Source organism: Gracilinanus agilis, chromosome 4, assembly GCF_016433145.1.
Source record: "Gracilinanus agilis isolate LMUSP501 chromosome 4, AgileGrace, whole genome shotgun sequence".
Taxonomy (NCBI): domain Eukaryota; kingdom Metazoa; phylum Chordata; class Mammalia; order Didelphimorphia; family Didelphidae; genus Gracilinanus; species Gracilinanus agilis.
This window is the reverse complement of record NC_058133.1, coordinates 471,563,036-471,585,415: the sequence shown is the minus strand read 5'-3', so window position 1 is coordinate 471,585,415 and position 22,380 is coordinate 471,563,036. Positions and strand designations below refer to the sequence as shown.

The 22,380-nt window shown below is 36.5% G+C and overlaps 1 protein-coding gene across 1 annotated transcript in view; it reads left to right on the top strand.

The window, feature by feature from the left end:
• Window positions 1–22,380, top strand: part of WARS2 (tryptophanyl tRNA synthetase 2, mitochondrial) — a 78,867-nt gene that overhangs the window by 20,086 nt on the left and 36,401 nt on the right. Inside the window, exon 2 of the mRNA XM_044672511.1 lies at window positions 19,618–19,875. Within this exon, the coding sequence (XP_044528446.1) occupies window positions 19,618–19,875 (258 nt within the window). The remainder of the gene's footprint in view (window positions 1–19,617; window positions 19,876–22,380) is intronic.

The window sequence follows — 22,380 nt, the reverse complement described above, 5'->3', positions numbered from 1 at the left end:
ACCGTCCCTAGCACAGCAGCACCTCCATCTCTGCCCCGAAGCTGACGCAGTGGGGAAAAAGGGAGAGGGAAGCCATCAATCTTGGCCGTCGCCCGTGTCAGCAGCCATTCCTTCCCCCTTCCTGTTCTCTCTGGCTCACTCACCACCTGTGTTTAGAATTAGCACCGAAGCTGCTGTCCAGATGAATGAGATCCACTGTCCTTGTCACCTGCCCTGGTCCGAGCCACTGTGATGAAGTTAAAACAAGAAGTAAAAAGGGGGGTTCACACCCCTTCTGCCCCCCCTTTGCTTAGAGCATGGGAGAGAGGACCAGACACCTGGTTAGAATCCTGTGGCATTGTATTCACGTCCGTGTAAATACACAGATGCCAGGAGGTGGTATGATTTAGTGCGATGGGACCCAGGAATGCTCAGTTCTGATTCTCCTTTTACCCTCGAAGTCCTCGGGCGCTTTGACTCACATTCTCGGGGCCCTCATTTTATCTGTAAGGTGTAGGTGGGGATGCCAGGCCCAGTGCTCACAGAGAACAAGGGTCTCGACATTTTTAATTCAGTCCTTTTGAAAGTATTTTGATTTATTCATTTAATGAATGCTCCCTTATCCATTTACAGAGACAGCTCACCGCTCTGTGCTTGAGTACAAGAATTTTGCCAAGGGGCAGCTGGGTGGCACAGGGGGGAGAGTCAGGCCCGGAGAGGAGGGCGCCTGGGTTCATGGCTGGATTCAGGCACTTCCAGGCTACAAGGCTCCGGCAAGTCACTCCATCCTCTGACCTTACCTCCCGTCTGCCCTGGCACCGATGCTTAGTATCAGTTCTAAGAAGGAATTTTGCCAGCTGTTGGCATCAAAAAGCGTGATCTCCTAATGGCCAGGTTTGGGGTAGAATTTATCTAGGTCAGTCCCCAGTGCAGAGCCCATTGGCAGATCTGCTCTAAAAGCCTTTCCAGCCTGGGAGCACCTGCCTGAGCTTGGGATACACAGACAGTCATCTCCGTGCCATGACCTGGCGCCCGGGACAACGAGCCAGCGAGCATCTATTAAGTGTCTGCTGTGTGCCAGGCGCCATATTAAACGGGGGAGATACGGAGGAGGTCCTGCCATCAGGGGTCAAGGAGCTCCCAGTCTGAGGGAGAGACAGCGCCCAAACAGCTCTGTGTAGATGATAGACACGTCTATAGAAAGTGCATTCAACATACTGTGTTACGTCTGTGTATGCATGTACATGTGCACGATGTATGTGTGTGTCTATATGCATGTGGATAAATTGGAAAGGGAAGATGCTAGCACTGGGAGGGAAAGACTCCTTGCAAAAGATAGGATTTTAGCTGAAACTTGAGGGAAACCAGAGAAGCCAGCTGGTAAAAACAAGGAGAGAGAGAATTCCAGGCATGGGAGCCAGGCAGTGAAAACTCCCAGTCAAGAAACTGCTATTACAGAAGGACTTTTGTGAAAGAATATCATTACTATAAATATAAAATTATAGGGTTAAGGCCACCTTTCAAAAATCAGTTAGGAAAACCTTTACTGCCTCGTTTTCCATCTCTCTCTTGTCTGTGCTAGCAAGATGAACTGAACCTTTTTCACCTCTCACTTGGACTATTTCAATAGCCCCCACGATCTTCCTGCCACTAGTATCTCCCTTCTCCCATTTTTCATCCGTACAATTGTCAGATTGATTCATGTTTTTAAAGCACGGCTCTGACCACCTTTTTCTTCTATTTAAAAATCTTCAATGACTCCCTATGGTCTTTAGGTTAAAATTCAAAATCTTCAACACACCCTCTACCTGTCTTTCTTGTTTTGTTTTTTTATATTACTCTTCTCCACATAATTCTCCATTCCAGTCATTCCCATATAAGACATTCCATCTCCTGCCTCTGAACAAGCAGGTCTAGTATTTCCTTCTCACCTCCACCTCATAGAATCCCTAGATTCATCCACAGCACAGCTTAGATGTTACTTGCTCCTTGAGACCTTTCCTGATCATTCCTGCTGTCAGTGTATTCTCCTTCTTAAAATGGCTTTCAATTATTCGATATATGTTGCATCCAGAAAAGAATGCAAACTCTGCAAGGGCAGAAACTTTTATTTTTTGTCTTAACATTTTCAGTACCTTGCACAATGTGCATAGTACATAGTAGGTGTTTCATTGTTAAAAATGTTAATTGAATTAACTTGTTGGAAATATGGTGTTAAACTACTTGAGATCAGTATAAATCTTTGTGTGCTTGGCACATAGTCAGTGCTTATTATTTATTTACTATTGACTATTTCTCTTTTTTTTTTACCCCCAGCACCAATGATAGTGCCTTACACATAGATGGCATCTAGTAAGTGTTCAATAAATTGAATTAGAGACTCTATAATATAGCTGTGCCTCTGCAGGTTGAGATGATCAGAAACAGAAATGTTGGTGGCTAGAGGGAAGAGGTGCCCTGTTCAACAATACCCAACTCCCCCAAATAGGTGCCCCCTATACAGATGGCTTCTTGTCCTCATTTACAGGACCTAAAAGTTTTTCCTCCTAAAATAAATTCCTTTTCTTACCCTGCCCTACTGTTATCTTCCATGATGTCCACACTGTCTGTCACAAAAGCCAAGAATATTTGAGGTGGGGGTATAGTTGGAAAATCTTAAACCCCTAAAGAATGCATTGGCCCGAATTCCTTTCTGTATTACCTATAATGCTTTTCCTTTTGTTTATGTTTGCATGGTCACGTTTGTATAAGTTCTGAGGCTCTGCCTTGTTCTTTCTCTTTTGCTCCTGGGAGTGGGCTGGTTTGTAACCTTTTAGTTAGGTCTCTTATGTTAGTTTATTATTATTTTAAAAAAACCTTTGTTAAATATAATATTTAGTTATTGGATATTAATTTTAAAATCCATATGGGCATGGAGTTATTTCGTAGGCACTTAAGGAAAGTTCCATGATGAGTTTATTTAGGCCCAGTAAGAAAAGGGGAGCTGGTGGATTTAAAGCAAATGTAGTTTGAGGATCCAATGACAGTGACAGGGAGCAGGGAGCAGGGTAGTTGACCTTTTAAAGGCTTTGCATTTGTTTGAAGGTAGAGTATGTGAAGAGGGTATTATATGAATTTAGGTTTTGGCTCTTATGATAACTCCCTTAGAAATAAAAAAAAATGAACAAGGAACAAACAAAAAACTTAGTAACTTAAACTTAAGGAAATAACATCAAAATCGAAATTATAAAAACACAAAAAGGAGGAAAATTCACCAATTTTCAAGTTATATTCATTAGAACAATGTTAGTTCTTGCCATCCATCGTACTTGACAGATATTCTCTTTTGTCTTTTATAATGGTGATGTCAAAGTCTCTCTAGAATTACTTTCTTAACAATTATAAAATCAATGTTTCCCTTCTACTAATACTATGAGGAATATTTGGAAGTAGTTATTGTGTGCTAGCCAATGGACTGGACCACCAGTGTTGGCACAGCAGATATTGAAGAAGCTAGTAGACTGCCTCCATGAAAACATTGAAAGACTTCTTGGAGGAGGTAACATTTAATTTGAACTTCAAACTTTGGATAGAAATTCAGCAGGAGAGGAAGGGAAGGCATTCCATGCATGAACAAAGAAAGACACGGTGGTAGGAAGTCACATTGTGACCACAGGGATAACAAATAATTTGTTTTTTTGTTAGACCACTTGCCCAATATGTATAGGAATATTATGAGATGAGGATAAGAAGATGCAAAATTAGGGAGGGCTTTGAATGTCAGAACAAGAAATCTGAATTTTACATGGTAAATAAATGGAAACCACCAAAAACTTTTGAACAGAGAAGTGACATAACCACTCTATTAGTTATGTAAAGAATTGATTAGATGAAACATTAAAAAAAATACAAAAGAACATAAGTGCAGAAGGAGACATAAATAAGCAGAACAATATTGGTACTACTATGTTGAAAAAGGGAGATTTGTATTTATAGATTTTCAAAATATATGTTTTGGGTGACCTCTGGCCTGGTCTCAAATCCAAATTGCTTTCCAAAATGAGTGGATCAAGTCACAATATTCCTTCAAGCCACTGTAATTTACTTTCTTTTTTTTGTTCACTTTTCCAATCTGAATTGTGGCAGAGTTGTCTTAATCCTCATTTCTCTTATTAAATGATTCAAAGCATTGTTTCTTGTAGTGGTAAGTTAGTTAGCAGTTCTTTTGAGAACTGCCTATTCATATTCTTTGACCTATTTGTCTTTTAGGCCATAACTCTTGTTCTTATACATTTGTATCCATACTCCTTATATCTTGGATGTCAGACCTTTATTAGGGAATTGGCTTCAGGGTTGGTTTTTTTTTTCTCGATTAACTATTTCTCTTCTAGTTCTAATTGTATTGGCTTGCTTTGTGCAAAATCTTTACAGTTTTATATAGTAAAAATTATTAACTTTGGTTCACATAATCATCTCTATCCCTTGTTTGATCAGGAACTCCTCTCCTATCTATCAACAGTATTTACTCCTCATGACCTTATTACTAATTGCTTATAGACCCATACCACCTTGACTTCTAGGCCTTTTGCTGAAGTGCTTGTAAGACTGAAGATGTACAGAGTCTTCTTGTTCCGGGAAAGTATCTCCGATGACCCTGTATTCCAATTTTTCTACCAGAAACATTTGAAAAAATTACATCTTTAGCCTTTGAATGGATGAAGAGGTGGTGGACTGAGTGACAAGGTCTATCTATACTTAGAGTACATCAGAGTTGGTATAAAATTTCCTAAGGAAATCCTTGGTCTCAAGGGTAAGGTGGACCATGACTTTGGTACATCTAAATTTTGGAACCTATTCAGTATATTAGCAGAATGTACATGGAACTGAACCTCATTACCTAGATACACTGGCCTTCTCTGCAGCCTGTTTAACAAGCTGGATAGAAATAAGGGTGATAGAGAATATCACAAGAGCAGCCCTGATTCCTCCATCACAGAGGATGATGTTTGACTGGTCGCTCCAGTGCCTGGAGAGCAGAAGAATTGGGTGAGAACGAAGCCCAGCAAGATGATAGACATGTTCTCCTTACAAGCTCTAAATCACTATTGACAAGAAAAGTGCAAATTAAAACAACTCTGAGGTATTACCATGTACCTAACATATTGGCTAATGTGACAAAAAAAAGAGGAAAATGACAAATAATGGAAGGGATGTGAGAAAACTGGGACACTAATATACTGTTGGTGGAGCTGTGAATTGATCCAGTCGTTCTGGAGAGCAATTTGGAGCTGTGCCCAAAGGGATACCATTACTAGGTCTGTATCCCAAAGAGATCAAAGGGAAAAAAAGGGAAGAGGACCTACTTGTACAAAAATATTTGTAAGTTTTTTGTGGTGGCAAAGTATTAGAAATTGAGGGGATGCACATCAATTGGAAAATGACTGAACAAATTGTGGTATATGATTGTGATGGAATATTATTGTGCTATAAGAAAGGATGAGTAGGATACTTTCAGAAAAACCTGGAAAGACTTTTATAAACTGGTGCAAAGTGAGGTTAGCAGATCAGAAAACATGGTACACAGTAATAGCAATATTGGATGATGATCCACTGTGAATAACTTAGTTATTTTCAGCAATACAAAAATCCAAGATAATTCTGGACTTAGGCTTAAAAATGCCATCCACCTCCAAAGACAGAACTGATGGAGTCTGACTGCAGATCTAAGCATACTATTTTTTACTTTATTTTTTGTGGTCCTTTTTTTCTTCCCCGTTTGTGTTTTCTTTCATAACATGACTAATACGGAAATATATTTTGCATGACTGCACATGTATAACCTATATCAAATTGCTTACCTTTTAAGTGAGGGGATAGGAGAAGGAGGGAGAAAATTTGGAACTCAAAACATTTTTAAAAAGGAATGTTCAAAATTATCTTTAAATATAATTAGGAAAAAAAGAAGAAATAAAACAGAGCAAGAGTGGGGCATGAGATGTGTCTGATCAATACCTCACTGACAGATGATGACCTTTTGGAGAGATGTCTCAGAAGTTAACCTTATTTGTCATATAAGACCTCAGAGACCCTTGGAAAGAACTGTTGTTCAGCAGTATCCCTTCTGGAACCCTTTGCTAGGAAAAGAGAATGGAGGGAGTTAAAAATGCTGTTTTTAAACAGAAGGGTCTGCCTTTTGGGAAATTTAAAACTGACATTACTCTTTTTGTTTTTATAGTAGTAAAAATTCCATTTTACCCCAAAGAAAAAATAAATAATGTTGTGAGTGGCAGTAGGTTTAGTTAAAATAGTACATTAGTACTAGTCTTCCAGCCATATTACATGTTAAATATGGTTTAGTGAGCTGCCCTGGGAACCTGAACTCCCAAACAGCTGATAAAAATTTCTCAAGTACTTAGTATGTGCTGGGTTCTGTGCTAAGCTGAAGATATAGAGCATCCTTGCTCTCCAGGAGCGTACAGTCTAATCTAGAGGCATGTATGTGTGTATCTGTATATATGTACACCTGTGTGTGTAGGTATGCATGTGTGTGCATATACATATATGTGAACTTATAGATACATATCAATGCACAGGCTTGCAGAGGAGAGAGTAGGCATTAGCACCTGGGGGAGGAACAAGGCAGGAAAGACTTTGGTGAAAGTAGCCTTTGACTTTCATCTTCAAGGAAGGCATGAGTCTGGGGGGCAGAACCCATTTAGCATGGGGGAGAGCCATTGTAAAGGCATGCCATGCCCCAGGAGCTGGACTACTGTGTTAATGTAGCTGGATCCTATGCATGGAGGAGGGTCAAGTGTGGAGCCACTGGAATGACCCTGATTATGAAGCGCTTTAGATGTCAAACTGAGAACTTGATATTTGGTCATGGCAGCTCCACTGAGCAGGGAGACGACATGGTGAGAACTATCTTTAAAAAAAATCCACGTGTTCCTTATTCCAAAAAACAAAGAAGATAATGATATTAATAATAACTGGCACTAATATAGCACTTTAAGTTTTTCAACAACTCTGTGAAATTGGTGCTATTATTATCCCCATTTTATAGGTGAAAAAACGGATGCCAGGAAGTTAAGTAGCTTGCCCAGAGCTAGAAAGTTTCTGAGGTGAGATTTGAACTCAGGTCTGCCTGACTCCAAGTCTAACACTATCCACTGTGCTACCTAGCTGCAATCTGTTTCTAAGTTTAGGGATAATTCATAATTCATTATGTGGCTCATTCCATCTCCAATTGGTTTGTTTTTTGGATTTTTATCTGAGGTGAATAGGAAAGGTTAAAAAAAATTATACCATTTTTACAGAATATGTGTGTGTATATATATGTATATACACACATACATATGCATACACATATAAATTTGTACTCTTAAAATTCCTTCTATAATGACTTCTCCACTAGCCTTAGAGGAAAATGGCTTGATTATTTTTAATCAAAATATTAACAATGTCTTATATAGACTTTTAATCTGTGTTTTCCACCAATTTACTAAAACTTTGTTTGAATGGCCATAGTTCTCTATAGATTTCTGGAAAGTAGGAGCTTTTAGAATTAGGGTTGTGGAGTAACTTTAGGCTGTTTGAGATTAAAAGTAGGTAGAATAGTCTCATCACTTAAAAGAGGTTAAAAGTAGAATTCATTTGTTGTAAGATTACCTATCTTAGCTACCTCTATTCCATGAAGACTATTATTTTTTTTTTAATTGTTGTTCTTGGAAAAAATAATCTTCTAAGTAAAAATAAATTCAGCAAATGGTTATTAAGCTTCTACTGTGTTACAGGACTCTTAAATTACACTCTTAAATATTTTTGTTCATTTCTAATATTTTAACATTTTTACATTTATTTGGTATCATTCCTGTATGTAAATATTCCTCTCTCTATAAAAATAAACTGTGAAATGTGGCTACATAAGATTTTTGTGGATATAAAATGTTTCTTACTAATTTAGTTCAGATGGTAGTTTTAGTATAAGATTTTTTAAAATCCTCTATATCATATATTTGTTATTTTAGATATTATGTAAAATTTATTTTTAATTCCACTTCCAATAAAATCTAAGGAACTAATAACAAGGAACAAAATAGGTCTATAAAAACATTCCACTATATAATGAAAAGGCACCACTGTGGTAGAGGGAAGAGTTCCAGTCCTAGAATTTTGGTAGCAATATAAGTCTAAAGTAAATTCTTTTATAAAATAAAACTTTATGATTCAATTCAGTTCAGTGGCTTAACTGAACAAATATTTATTAAGTGCGTACTATGTTCAAGGTACTGTGTTTCCTGTTTTCCTCACTTTTTCCCACATGGATATGGAAGTGGGAATGTTTAGTTGTTGAGGTGTATGCTCATTCTTTTTTTCAGGTGATATAAAGCATGCCTTGATCCTTCTGAATGCATAATTTCCTAGATCCAAGCTTAGGTCTGGGCATCTGGGGTAGTGGGCAAACAGAAACAATCTCTTCCCTCTTGGTACTAACTCTGGCCTTTTCCTGGGGTTAAAAGCTTTGGGAAATTTTCTGTAGGGGAAAAGCTAGAGGCTGGTTCTGGGTAAAAACACCATGTCAAGGTCAATACCTTCAGAAATCAGAAATGTACTTGACTTCACCAAACCAAGTGGAAATTCTTGTGCATAACTCCATAGATAATGTGTTGCAGTAGTTGCCTTTAATTTCTAATGAGTGGTGTCAGATGGGCTGACACATGAACCTTAACTTGGACTATTTGGGGCCTCTTGCCTCAACTGCATTTGGGACATTATCACAGGCCTTGGCTATCAGCTGTTTAAGAATTTTTGGCCCATATGCCTCAGCAACTGCTAGACCATTCATTGACTTACAATAAACAGGTGTCCAAACTCAGTTGTAGGCAAAATAGAACAGTTTCCTTGTCAAATATGAGGGAGGTTAGAGTCATACTCAGAATTATAGAATCAGAAGATACCTCAAAGGACAAATATTCTTCCCAATTCATTTTATAGATAAGGAAATAAAGGTTCAGGTGGTCAAATGACTAGGCTCTGTCTTGGCTTTCATGAACCATATATATGTGTTACCATCCCAAATCACTAGACACTGGGGTTATTAGAGGATTGAGAAAATTCTTCACAAAGCCATTCAGAGAGATAAGAAATAATATGATAGGGATAAAGCAACACTTTTTGTAGCAGCAAAAACTTGAAGTAAATTAGGTGAAAATACCCAATATCAAACTCTCCAATACCTGAGATCAGCACTGCTTCTAGTACAAAGTAGAAGCAAGGTGGTATGATAATCTTCCACATACATTTTTTTCTTCAAACATAGTTATGAGATATTGAATGCAGTAGCTATGGTACTAACTAGCTTCCCAGCAAGAGAACCTAAAAGAGGGTTCTTCTTAGTATCATCCAATGACTTATATCAGAATTATTGCAACAAATTTAATTGCCTTAGGGTTTCTATCAAACATTAATTGGAGGAGAGACTTGGAAAATAGAAATGATGAGTAGTTTATGTACTGGGGACTCTAGAGTCAAAATATATATTTTTTCCTGCCCTATCTTTATACTAACTTGCATAGATAGGAATCAGATATTAATAACCTTGTCATATATTGATCTGTGAAGTAATGGATTATAATTGAGGTACTAAGGTAGATAGATGTTGTTATCCACTTAGGGAACTGCCTAAATACCCAGTTGTGGTCTCTAGGTATTTTAGCTCCCTGTTAGCGAGAGGAAAGCAGATTCACTTTTCCTCACTGAGCCAGTATCCCACAAAACCCTGAAAACGATGTTATGTAACAAAACAGTATCTATTTTATTTTAAATTAGGGTTAAGGAATGAGGATTAGGAAAAGGGTTTCCCTAACTCTAATTTTTCTTCACTCACACCTCCAATCTAAGTTCATTGCAAGACGAACGCTTCAGGTCTTCTGGCTCTCTATCAGCTCCCTGATCTGACTAGATGTTACTCCAAAATCCGCCTAAGACTACCTAGCTATAATCCTCAGTTATTTCTCTAAAAGTTGTCTCCAAGATTGTGCTAGGAATGGCTCAAGATGATTGAGTCCACCCAGATGGGTCAGAGCCCTGAGGCTGACACATAGAAGTCAATTGTAAACTGTAACCATTTATATCCATAACCACATATTAGATCAACTCTCTCTTGCTAATGTGAGTAGGGCTCAGCCAAATTTTCTTTAACCTTAAAAGCTTAACTTATCTGCCATGAAACACAGTAAGATGAAATACAAAAATGATAGTAGCCTTTTCTCAGTCCTTGTCTTTGATGTTTAGATAGCATTTGACCCTGTTGACTAGCCTCTCCTCCCAGTTACTTTTTCTTTTTTCTCCATTATTGGGGCATCACTTTACTTTGGGGCCCTTCCTTTGTGTTTGACTACTCTTCAAGATGCCTTTGATAAATTATCATCCACATCTCATCTATCCCCTAATTCTGTGCTGGGCATTCTTCCCTTCTGTCTTTACACCCACATAATGAACTCAAAAACATGAATTTTATTATCCTTATTGTAAAAATAAAATATGACTGTAAAACTAATAGAGCAATTGACTGATTATTGATTATAAACTGATTTTAATACTCTGCTTGCTGTGTTTGCAAAGTATCTTCAGTTTATATCAGTGAAGTGAATAAGTGAACTTCCCTTCAGGGCCAGGCGCAAGGACACTAAAGAGACTCTTGTTATAGAAAAATAAACTATTTATTGAAAATATGAGGATAAAAAGGATTTCTAACTCTAAGTGATTCCAACTCCACCCAAATAAAACTCCCTGATTCTGCAAGGAACCTCTTCTCCTATGTTCACAGATTACACTGATCCTTCCTGATCTGACTAAACCAAATTTTACTATTCTAAAGAAACTAGCACTATTATCCTTATAATTCTTAGCTTCGCCTCCAAGTTATAAAAATAACAAAGGCTAACTGGCTGAGCCTTAGCAAGAACCAAGTTAGAACCCTGAGCCTTAGCAGACTTAATGTCCAAACCAAAGACCAGGTTTTTCTTTGGCCTTCTCAGAGTTAAAACAATCCATGAACACAGCAATAGATAGTCACAAGTGTTTCCCAAGTTGGGAAAGGAAAACACTCACCCTTTCCTTCTACCTCAGATGGGAGAGAGAGAGACAGAGACAAAGATGTTACCTCCTCCAAGCCCTCAAAGAGAGTCCTTGGAGTAACTGCCAACTGCCAGAGACCAACTGCCATTCCCAGAGAGTAACTGCCACAGAAAAACCATTAGACTTGAAACCAACACTCTCAGCTCTGTTTGAAACTCCAGTTCTTTCTCAAGGCAGCTTCTCTACTTTTTATCTCTAAACTAATATAACAAGACTTATTTTCTAATATCATACAGATGATTCACATTTCTATCAAGCCCTAGGCTGTTTTCTGAGTACCAGGCCTGCATCATCAACTGCACATTAGACATTTTGAATATAATGTCCTATAAGCATCTCAAACTCAACACATGCAAAACAGAACTCATTACCTTTCCCTCCAAATTGACCTCTCTCTTCCCTCTTCCCTCTCACACTGACTTGCCTATTTTTGTCAGTCATCCTTCCAGACTCTTCCAGATTTTCAACCTTGGTGTTACCCTCAATTCCTTACTCTCTCACTCCATTTATCTATCAGTTATCAAGTTATCAAATCTTGTCGTTTCAGCCTCTGTAACATCTCTCGCATTGTCCCTTTCCCTCTGCTCATATGTCTACTTCCTAGTTCATGTCCTCTTCTCACCTAGATTATTGCCATAGTGTGTCTTCTTTGGTTTTTCTCTTCCAATCTATCTTCCACATGGATGCCAAAGTGAGTATAGGTCTGACCATGTCATACTCTACAAATTATACTCTAGTAACTCAAATAGACTTCTTTAAGAGCACAGACTGATTTTTTTCTTTTTATTCTCCAGAGCAGGAATTCAATAACCTAATTGAACACTGGACTTAAAATCAAGAGTTCTAATTTCCCAACTTAAACAGTTATTAGTAGTATGACTATAGGTAAATCACTTAACCTCTTAGAGTACGAGTTTCCTCATCTATAAAACAGGATAATAATACTTACTCTACCTACTTAATAAGGTAATTGTGTAAATCAAAATTAGTTGTTTATAAAACACATGGCAAATTTCAGAAAACATAATACAGAAAATTTCAAAAGTTTATAAATAAAACTATACTTCTTTACTATTATTATTATTATTGAATGGTTTTTATTAGTTATATATTTATTTAATTAAATATTTAATATAAAGATGACCATTTTTATTTTCTGACATTACAACCCACTGCAGCAGAGTTCCAGCCAAGTTCATTTACTCTCAGTTCTTGTCAAATTAGACTACTTCATGTTTCCCCAATATATTTATTTACTCAAATTTAGGGGAAAAATTGTTTAAGTGCATCTTGGGTGCAAGGCATTGACATAAATAAAACAGCCCTTGCTTTTAAAGAACTTAACATTTCCATAACTGAAATCTGGGCTTGATCTCCATCTTCTTGTAGGACATTTAATTTCCTTTTGTGCTTTCATTTTGATTTTTACTTTAATAGTTTTAGCAAAATTAATTCCCTCAAATATTTATTAAGGTCTTTTTACCTTCAATGTACTATATTAAATATTAGTGGACATACAGTGATAAATGAGACTTCATTCATGCCTTAAACTACTTAAAATTTAGTAGACATGTGAAAATCATGGTAGTGACAAGAATGACCCAGCAAAAAAAAGTACATAAGGTGGAGTCAGTAAAGCTGGGTTTGAGTCCCATTTCAGACACTTCCTAGATTGGGAAATTACATAAACTCTCTGAACCTCAATGTCTTTTTCTATGAAATTGTATTAAATTTTTTTTTTACCTGTATCACATGGCTGTGAAGGAAGTACTTCATAAATCTTAAAACACTATGTAAATGTGAGTTTTGGTGGGGGGGGGGGCGGCAAATTTTAAATATTTTCACATCATTACATGTTTCATGTTCTTTCCCTCTCCTTCTAACCCCCCTTAGCCGACGTACAATTCCACTGGGTTTTACATGTATCGTTGATTAAGACCTAATTCCATATTATTGATAGTTGGACTAGAGTTATCATTTAGTGTCTACATCCCCAATAATATCCCCTTCGGGCCATGTGATCAAGCAGTTGTTTTTCTTCTGTGTTTCTTCTCCCACAGTTCTTCCTCTGAATATGGCTAGTTTTCTTTCTCATAAGTCCCTCAGCCTTGCTCTGGATTCTTGCATTGCTGCTAGTAGAGAAGTCCGTTATGTTCGATTGTGCCACAGTGTTATCAATCTCTGTGTACAATGTTCTCCTGGATCTGCTCCTTCACTCTGCATCAATTCCTGGAGGTCATTCCAGTTCACATGGAATTCCTCCAGTTCTTTATTCCTTTCAGCACAATAGTAATCCATCACCAACAGATACCACAATTTGTTCAGCCATTCTCCAATAGAAGGACATTCTCTCAGTAAATGTGGGTTATTATCATTATTATCAGGGTCCTTATAAGTGTTTTTGCATTGTATAGAACTCACCTGAAATAATGGAAATATTAGATTGGTAGAGAATAAGTATTTATTTCCATTGTTTGAGATAAAATGATAAAGTTCCATTTGAGGAACCAAGGGTTAGCATAATAAAACAAGATAAAAAGAATTGAGGAACATTACAGAGGATTGAAAGAGCTTTATGTTTTTTGCTTAGGTTATAGGTAGACAAGTAGAAAGATGTATATTCCAAGTATTTTCTAGTTAATTATTTTGTAGTAGAAATATTGACAGAATTATAATAGTAACAGTTCATATTTTTATAGTGTTTTCAGGGTTGCAAAGCATTTTCAGACATCTCATTTCTTCTTCACAATAACCTTGTGTGATGTAGATGCTATTATTTCCCCTATTTATAGATTAAGAAATTGAAGGTTTGGAGAAATTATATGACTTGCTTGTAATCATATAGCTTGTAAGTAGATGAGTTGAGATTCCAGCATTCTATCCAGTTCTGACTTCATACTATACCAATGATACTTGGATACATCAAAGTTCTTTGATTTTCCTTTACTTGGAAGCATATTGTTAAAATGGATGTAATCTATGAGTAGATAATAGCCATCAAGTTTGATTAAGTACCACTGGAACTCTTGTTGCCTATGACCTGAAATCTTCATGAAGTCTACTTCCCTTTTAGAAGATGTCTTTAAATGCATTTTGTCCACTTTGGATAAAATAACCTTTGCTTAGACATTCCAGAAAATTATATTTGGGGAATTGTGAATAACTTCTGAATTTTTTACTATGTTGTAATTTCTTATCAAATTTAAGTTAATTTTGACAAATCTTCCCCTCAGGGCAGCAGTAATAATAGCTATTTTTACCAAATGATGCTTATATGATCTTCATATTTGATTAGATCAGTTCATTCATTCTTCTGGAATGTATCAAATTCCATTGCTAAGATGACCTGTGGTTTCTATCACACAAGTGGCAATACTCGCAAAATTCGTTTATTGGAAATGGAACTGGTCAGCAAATGTGCACCTGACATAAAATTAAGAACAGTTTTCTGAAAGATTCTATCCTTTGTGCTCTCTGGATTAGCTTTTGTGGACCTATGTCTGCATATGTCTGATACTCCAAACATCAGAATGAATAAATGAATGCCTGTGGGCTGGGCTTGAGCCTGTTTGCCTTGTGGTTTGCCTCCTAGTCCACTGGGAAACCCATGCTCCTTTCATTTTCATTCTTTTCCAACTCTAGTGCTTTTGAACAGAGAACCCCCATCCTTCCGACCCCCAAACTCCACATTCCAACCCCATGATCTCATGGTACCATGCATATCTCCCCTGCCAAGCAGCTAGGCTGCCTGCTGACTCTCACAGGGGGAACAGACGGGAACATAAACTTGCTGCAGAGGAGCAAGACAATTTCTGTATATTTTTAAGACCAAGAATCCAGTATTCATTTAGAAGTTTTATTTTTTTAATAGCTCCTTGAAAATTCAGCAAAATAATTCATGCTGCCCTTATTTCTTGATAACATCATTCCCTTTGCACTGATGTATAGAATCTCAGAAACCAGAAAATGGAAAAGATATATTAGATCATGTCTAGTCCATTCCCAATTGCTAGAATTCTTTCCCACAGTCTCCTCCAGGACTTTTACTATTCCAGTTTTCTCAAGAATTGGAATTTCTACCTCTTCTCCTGGGAGATGATTCCTTAAGACTTATAGGTCACCATAAGGGAATTTCCCTACCATTGTGTGTAAATGTTCCTGTTCTTGTTTTCAGTTCAGTACATTTTCACAACCCCAAATAGTGCCTCTCTTTCCATAATCAAGAATTTCTGGATGGTACATTCTTCTATACCATATCTAGTTTTTTAATGAAGTTTAGAGGTCTTCTTTTGGACTTTTTTTTGGGGGGGGGATGGAGTTGCATACACATAGACATATAAACACATACATACTTAGAATCACACATTTTGAGAGTTGGAAGGGTTTCCAGGGATAATCTAGTCAAACCCTTACATGAAAGGAATTCCCACTATACCATATCTGACAAGGGGTCACCTGGTGTATCCTTTCCTATAAATCAACTCCCTTAGCCCTTTGTTACTAAATTGGATTCTTTTTTTTTAAGTGTCATCTTCAGCCTTTCAAGCACGAAAACCTAATTTGTTCCATCCTAAAGTCATTTTCTTTATCAATTTGAATCAGAAATGAAAGTGATTTACTATCTAAATAATAGCAAACAGCATTCCTAACTTGGAAGACTATTTTTGGCTTCACTTTTCATTCATTATTTGCAAAATGGGAAAGAATATGTTTGTTAATAAGCATTTTAAAACATATCTTCATGCATTTCAAACCTACAACTGCTGCCTCTACCCCTGCCTCTCCACTCATCTACAGATACTTGGTTAGAGAGAGGGCTACAGAGCAGGAAGGCACTAGAGACCTGAAGATGGGGCAAAAGCAGTCCTTTTGTAGTGACAGAGACATTGAGGAGATACTCATCAAATGGAGAATAGTCAAACAAATTGTATTATATGATTGTGATGGAATGCCATTGTGCTCTAAGAAATGATGAGTAAGATGTTTTCAGAAAAAACCTGGGAAGACTTATATGAACTGATGCAAAGTGAAGTAAACAGAATTAGGAACACATTGTATACAGTAACAGCAACATCGCATGATAATCAACTTTGACTTAGGTATTCTAATCAGTCCAGTGATACAAGACACTTCCAAAGGACTTAATATTAAAAATCCTGTTCATCTCCAGAGAGAGAATTGACAGAGACTGAATGCAAATTGAAACATATGCTTTTCCCTTACTCTTCCCCTTTCCCCCTTCTCCCCTCCCCTCCTTTTGCAACTTGCTAACATGGAAATATGTTTTCCACGATTTCACATGTATAATTTATATTACATTCCTTGCCTTTTCACTTGGAAAGGGAACAATAGGAGAGAGAGAATTCAGAATTCAAAACATTCTAATGAACAAGACTAAGTGGTAGTTTTTTAAGTGGAGGTAACATAGCATATAGAGATATTATGAAGTTAAAACTGGACTTGTCAAGCCTTCCTGAGGATGGTGTTCCCTTTACAGTAATAAAGAAGTTGAAATTTGGGGAAAGATAATAAATTCTGGTTTTGATATATAAAGTTTGAGATGTCGGATAAGATAAGGATTATGGATTCAGCAGGTAATACAAAGGAGGAAAGGTAAAGGATATTCTAATGGCTACAGATACCTAGGCATTATGAATTCTAAGGCTCCTTATGCTTATTCCTATTCTCACAGATAAGTACAGTCCTCAGAGCAAGACTAAACCTCCCCTTCAGTTTTCTCAGGGTACACCTAAGGAAATGAGGTATATCTCTTCTGTTGTGAAATCAGTTTGAGCTCTCGTTTTGGTTATTTCCACAATTCACCAGTGATTAGCAGCCCAGTTTTACTCTTACAAAGAGATGTTTTACTCTGAAGAAACAGCAAGAACAAAAGCTACGAAGTGTTTCTGCCCTACACTTCAAAGCATATTTTTGGTCCCTGGATAAAATAGATTCAAACTTAAAAGTGTTTTTTACATAGCATTTAACCTCATCAAATTAACTTCTGAATTTAGCCTAACCAGCAGATAAATCACTGTAGCTTCCTCTTGGCTGCCTTCAGTCTCTGCTGGGACAATTAGATTTCTCAGGACAAATCTTAGAATGACATGGATTCTTCAGGCTTCTAGACTTCTGGTTCTCTCAGTTTTGAACTTTCCATGCTTACAAGTTCATATCCAAAACATTTAAAATTAAAACAGGGACTATCTTGTTTTCTGTTTGTATTTGCAGCACTTAAGACAGTGCTGTGCCCATAACACTTTTTAAAGGATTTTCCTTTCATTCCTATGGATCTCAAAAGACCTACAGTCCTTAACCCCTTGCAATCTATGATCAATCTCCACTTATCTACTGTCCTGAATGTCTTTAAGGTCACTGATAGCTTGGTAATTACCAAAAATGAATGGCACTTTCCGAATTTTCTTTTTGTTCTTTTAAACATTTGACAACCTCCCTTTCTGACCTTTTCTCCTCTAGGCATACTACACTGTCCTGATTTTCTTTCTACTTCTCTGATGTCTACCTCAACCCCTTTTCTTTCATTGATGAAATCACAGATCTATTAAAGTAAATAAGAAGATGATGAAGGTGCAGCAAAATGTAAAATCAGTTGTTATAATTCCATTATAGCACCTGACAGTATAACTTAGCAGAAGTACCTTGGAAATTTAAGATCATTGACTTTTAAGGAAGGAAACAATTAAGATATATTCTAGTATCTCTTGGCACTTCAAACAAGTGAATGAAGCCAGCTATTAAGATATGACTCAGGAGGAGCTGGGTCAAAAAAAAAATTTTTTTTTAACCCTCACCTTCCATCGTAGAATCAATACTATGTATTGCTTCCAAGGCAGAAGAACGATAAGTACTAGGCAATGAAGGTTAAGAAACTTGCCCAGGGTCACACAGCTGGGAAGTCTCTGAGGTCAGATTTGAACCTAGGGCCTCCTGTCTCTAAGCCTGGCTCTCAATCCACTGAGCCACCCAGCTGCCCCCAAGGAAAAGCTGACTTTTGTCTTCAAGAGTCCCAGGGGTAGGATGGTATAGAGAAAGAGAAGATGGTAGCTTTCCCGCTCAAAAAAATGATAGAATTTAAGGGTTGGAAGGGACAGTAGCAGCCAATTAGTCTAACCCATGCACTGAAGGAACCTGACCTTCAAGGACGTGGTGTGTAGGAGGAGAAAGCCCATTGCCTCTCAGATAACTCATTCTATTTTTGGATAGTTCTGATTATTAGGAAGCTTTCCCTGACATCAAAATTTTCTTCTATTTTAACTTTTTTTACACATTGTTCCTGGCTCTATCCTCTGGAGCCTAACAGAAGGACCATTTTTCTTCAACATAGCAATCTTTTATACTTGAAGTTAGTGTCTCTTCCAGAGCAAAGACTCTCTTAAAATGTTTCTAGATGATGATGTGAAAAATAGTTGAGTGTGCTATAGTTTTTTCCTATATAAAATGGAGTTGAGAACTAGATGAACTCTTGGGATCTTTCAAGTCCCTTTGTCCTATAGCTATGATATTTATATTTTCAAAATCTCCATTTGTTTATCAAATATATTTATTGAGCATCTATAATGTACAAGGCACTATTAAAGATATAAAGATGTATAAAACAATAGCTTTCCTATTACAAAATTAAGAGGGCTAATAAGAAATGTTTATAAGGAACAAGGTAGAATAAAATAAGTTCCACACGAGAAGGATGACTGGAATGGTCCAGATCTCTATCCTGCACATTTGTTATAAATAGCAGTAACAATACATTTTATTTTTGTAGCACCTTTCTTTCAGGAATGCACATTTTCTGATAAATGTTCTTTTTTATTGCATTATGAAATGCAGAATTATTCAGACAAATCAAAACCAACTGCTCTTTATTGCCGGTTATTCTTTCATGTTACCATCATGGTTTCAACCACTAGGAGGTACAAACCAACAAAGAAACATAACCATAACCAAAACATTATAAATCGTAAATTTGCTTCAGAACTCGAATCTTTTGGATCGTATGAAAAGGCAAATATTATCTTTATTAAAAATAGAGGGAAACTGAAATACAGAAAAATTAAGTAATTTGTCAAAGTGATGAGGCCAGAAATAAAATTTAAGTTTCCTAAACCCAAATCTATTATTCTGCCTGCTTAACCATAAGATGATTTAAACAGCCTCAAACACATAGATAGTAGTAGCTTCTAGCCTTGCCAATATGATAGAAGCCTTTGCCTTAACCCACAATGATCTCTCCCTTTCCTCTAAATTCTAATCACATCTGTCCTTTTTGTTCAGTTAGCACTTAGTATATGGTTCCTTCTCTTGTTTTTTAACCTTTTGTCTATATACTTTGTCTCCCATACTAGTTCATAAATTTCTTAAACTTGTCTTTGTATTTTTAAAAGTCTTTTACGAATAGTAAATAGGTGCTCAGCATATGACTGTGATGGTGGCAATATCTTTTATGTTGGTAAATTTAGAGGATCTGGCTTCAAAAATGTGAAGTAATGTTTTCCTTTGTTCTAGAATAATGGCATACATCGGATATTCTCTGGCATCCAGCCCACAGGGATCCCTCATCTAGGAAATTACCTGGGTGCCATTGAGAGCTGGGTGAGTCTACAAGAAAAATGCAGCTCTGTTCTGTTCAGCATTGTGGATCTCCATTCCATCACTGTCCCCCAAGATCCAGCTGTTCTTCACCAAAGCATCTTGGACATAACTGCTGTCCTTCTTGCCTGTGGCATAAACCCAGAAAAAAGCATCCTTTTTCAACAGTCCCAGGTTAGTTTTATGCATTAGAAATCTGTACAATCTCCTTTTTTTGTGTTTGAGGAAAGACTGAATTATTCTTATGCCTCCTGTTTGTTTTTCAGATATTTATATGTGATCCTGTCAGTTATGACTACAATAGCCACATACGGTGATCCTTTCCTTCTATGATTACCTTTACTTGTTACTAAAATGTAGTAATGTCATTTAACAAATGTTCCCTGTGACTTAAGACTGTTGACAATAGAATGAATCTACTATTTAGGGTCTACTATTTTCCAATAATTGAGACATTTCCAAATCCTATTAATTGGGTGATATCCATTGTCACTTCTCAGGAAACAGGGCTTTTGGAGGTCTCTGAGAGACCACTTAGGAATTTGATGTGCTCCAGAGCTCCCCTACCTGAGCTAAAGTAGAGCGAAGTCACTAGGGTTTTATTTGATACTTCTTTGAATGATTTAATTTTCTCTTAGTCCATCCATCAGATAGACCCAGGAGCCCAGAGGTATAGACCCTTAAAGGCTTCTAATAAAGAAATAATCAAGTTTTTAAAAAGAAATTTTATTGATATCTTTTGTTTTTACATTACCTAGATTTTCCTTACATTCGCCCTCCCAGAAAAATCACCCATCCTCTATAACCAAATATTGTTTTGAAAAGAAAATGAGAAAGGAAAGGCATTCAGTAAAACCAATTCATACATCTAAGAAACATCTGAAAATATGTAGTACCTCAGACCTGTGTATCTCCCACCTCTGCAAAGGAATGATAAGGGGAAGTTCGCGGTGAAGGAAGAAGTGAAAAGATCCAAGTTTTGATTGGGTAGTGTTGTTCCTTAGTGTGTTTCAGTTATAGTAGTTCAATTACAATGTCATCACTTGATATTATAAATATGCCAGAATAGAGATCCTATGCTAGATTAGAAACTTCTCTAGGTCAGAGACCATGTCTTATATATCTTTGCATCCCTGCTAGCTTCTGACACATAAACACGATATCTCACACATAATATAGAACCTCAATAAATATTGATTAAATGAATGAATTTAAAGAACAAAAAATTACATTTGTTGTCTTACTATTGTTTCCCACTTTAAAGTGAATTTTACTTTTTGTTAGAATCATACATTCTTAGGAATTAGAAGAGACCTTAGAGGGCATTTGATGTGGCTCTCTCCCAATTAGGGAATCCCTACAACAAGATAGATGTTCACTCAGCTGCTTCCTGAACACTCCAATTGGTGGAATCTTCACTACTTGGTGAGGCAATTCATTTATTTTTTAAACAATTCCAATTTTGAGAAACTATTTCTTTATCATGAGCCAGAATCTGCTTCCCTATAACTTCTATCTTGTTCTGAGTTTTACTTTGTCAAGTCACCCAAAATGAATCAGATTTCTCTCTCATATAACAAGCTTTCAAATATTTAACAAGTTATCATGATCTCCTTAAATCTTCACTTCTCTGGGCTAAACATAAGCAGTTCCCTAAATCATTTTCACATATATGAATTCTGTATGCTTTATCATGTTGATAAAACTTATCTATCAAATTTCCCTCTTAAAATGTTCCTAGAAATAAACACAGTATCATCTACAGAGCTTGGATCCTTACATATTATAGCAGGATTATTGCCTTCTTTTAATGGATGCAGTCCAAGATATGATTAGGTTTTTTTAGTAGTTGCATTCTACTTTTGGCTCTTATTATTCCAGCCATTGAAAACTTTTTTATCTTTTTAAAAATATGGATTTCTCTTAAGCCAGGTTGTCCCCCATCCATCCTACAATTTATTTTTTAAACCAACTTGACTACATTTTCATTTATTACTTAATGCATATTATTGAAAACTGATTTGTTGTCAAGTGTATTAGCTCTTCCAACCAACTTCGTGTCATCCTCAAGTCTGTTAAAGATGCCTTTATGTTATTTCAAGTTATTAATAACATTCAGTCTTAACATATTGAGCCCTTGAGTAATCTAGGGGTGCATTTGGAAATTTTCTAGTTAAGTAATAAAGTTGTAACCTCTTTCTCATTAATTAATTGGTTAGATTGATTCCCCTACTCAAGTTAATCAAATATGATTCATTTAATAAGCTGGAGAAGCTTCCTTTCTGAATATACTTATATCTATACAGTAAATTTCCTGGACTCTTAGAATTAATAAATTTCAAAGTTATCAAATGTATAGTTTATTAACAATGGAATTATAATGAAAAAAAGATATCATTATTTATATTATTTTAACTGTGTAAATGAGCATAGCCAGAATCACCTCAAGCCCTTGCTATATATGTAAATGACTTCTCTTCATTTCTACAAACTCACTTCACTATTCAGCTCACTTAAAATGCCAGTTAGAGTCTCTTGAGAGTCGTTTCTTCTTAAAGAAAGGAATTAAATTAAATTTCTCAGGAAATAAATTTCTCTTTTTTTCTTTGTCTTCAGCCGTTACAGGAAACAATGTCTCCAGAAAGGATGGCAAACTTTTCATTAAATTCCTCTTGTGTT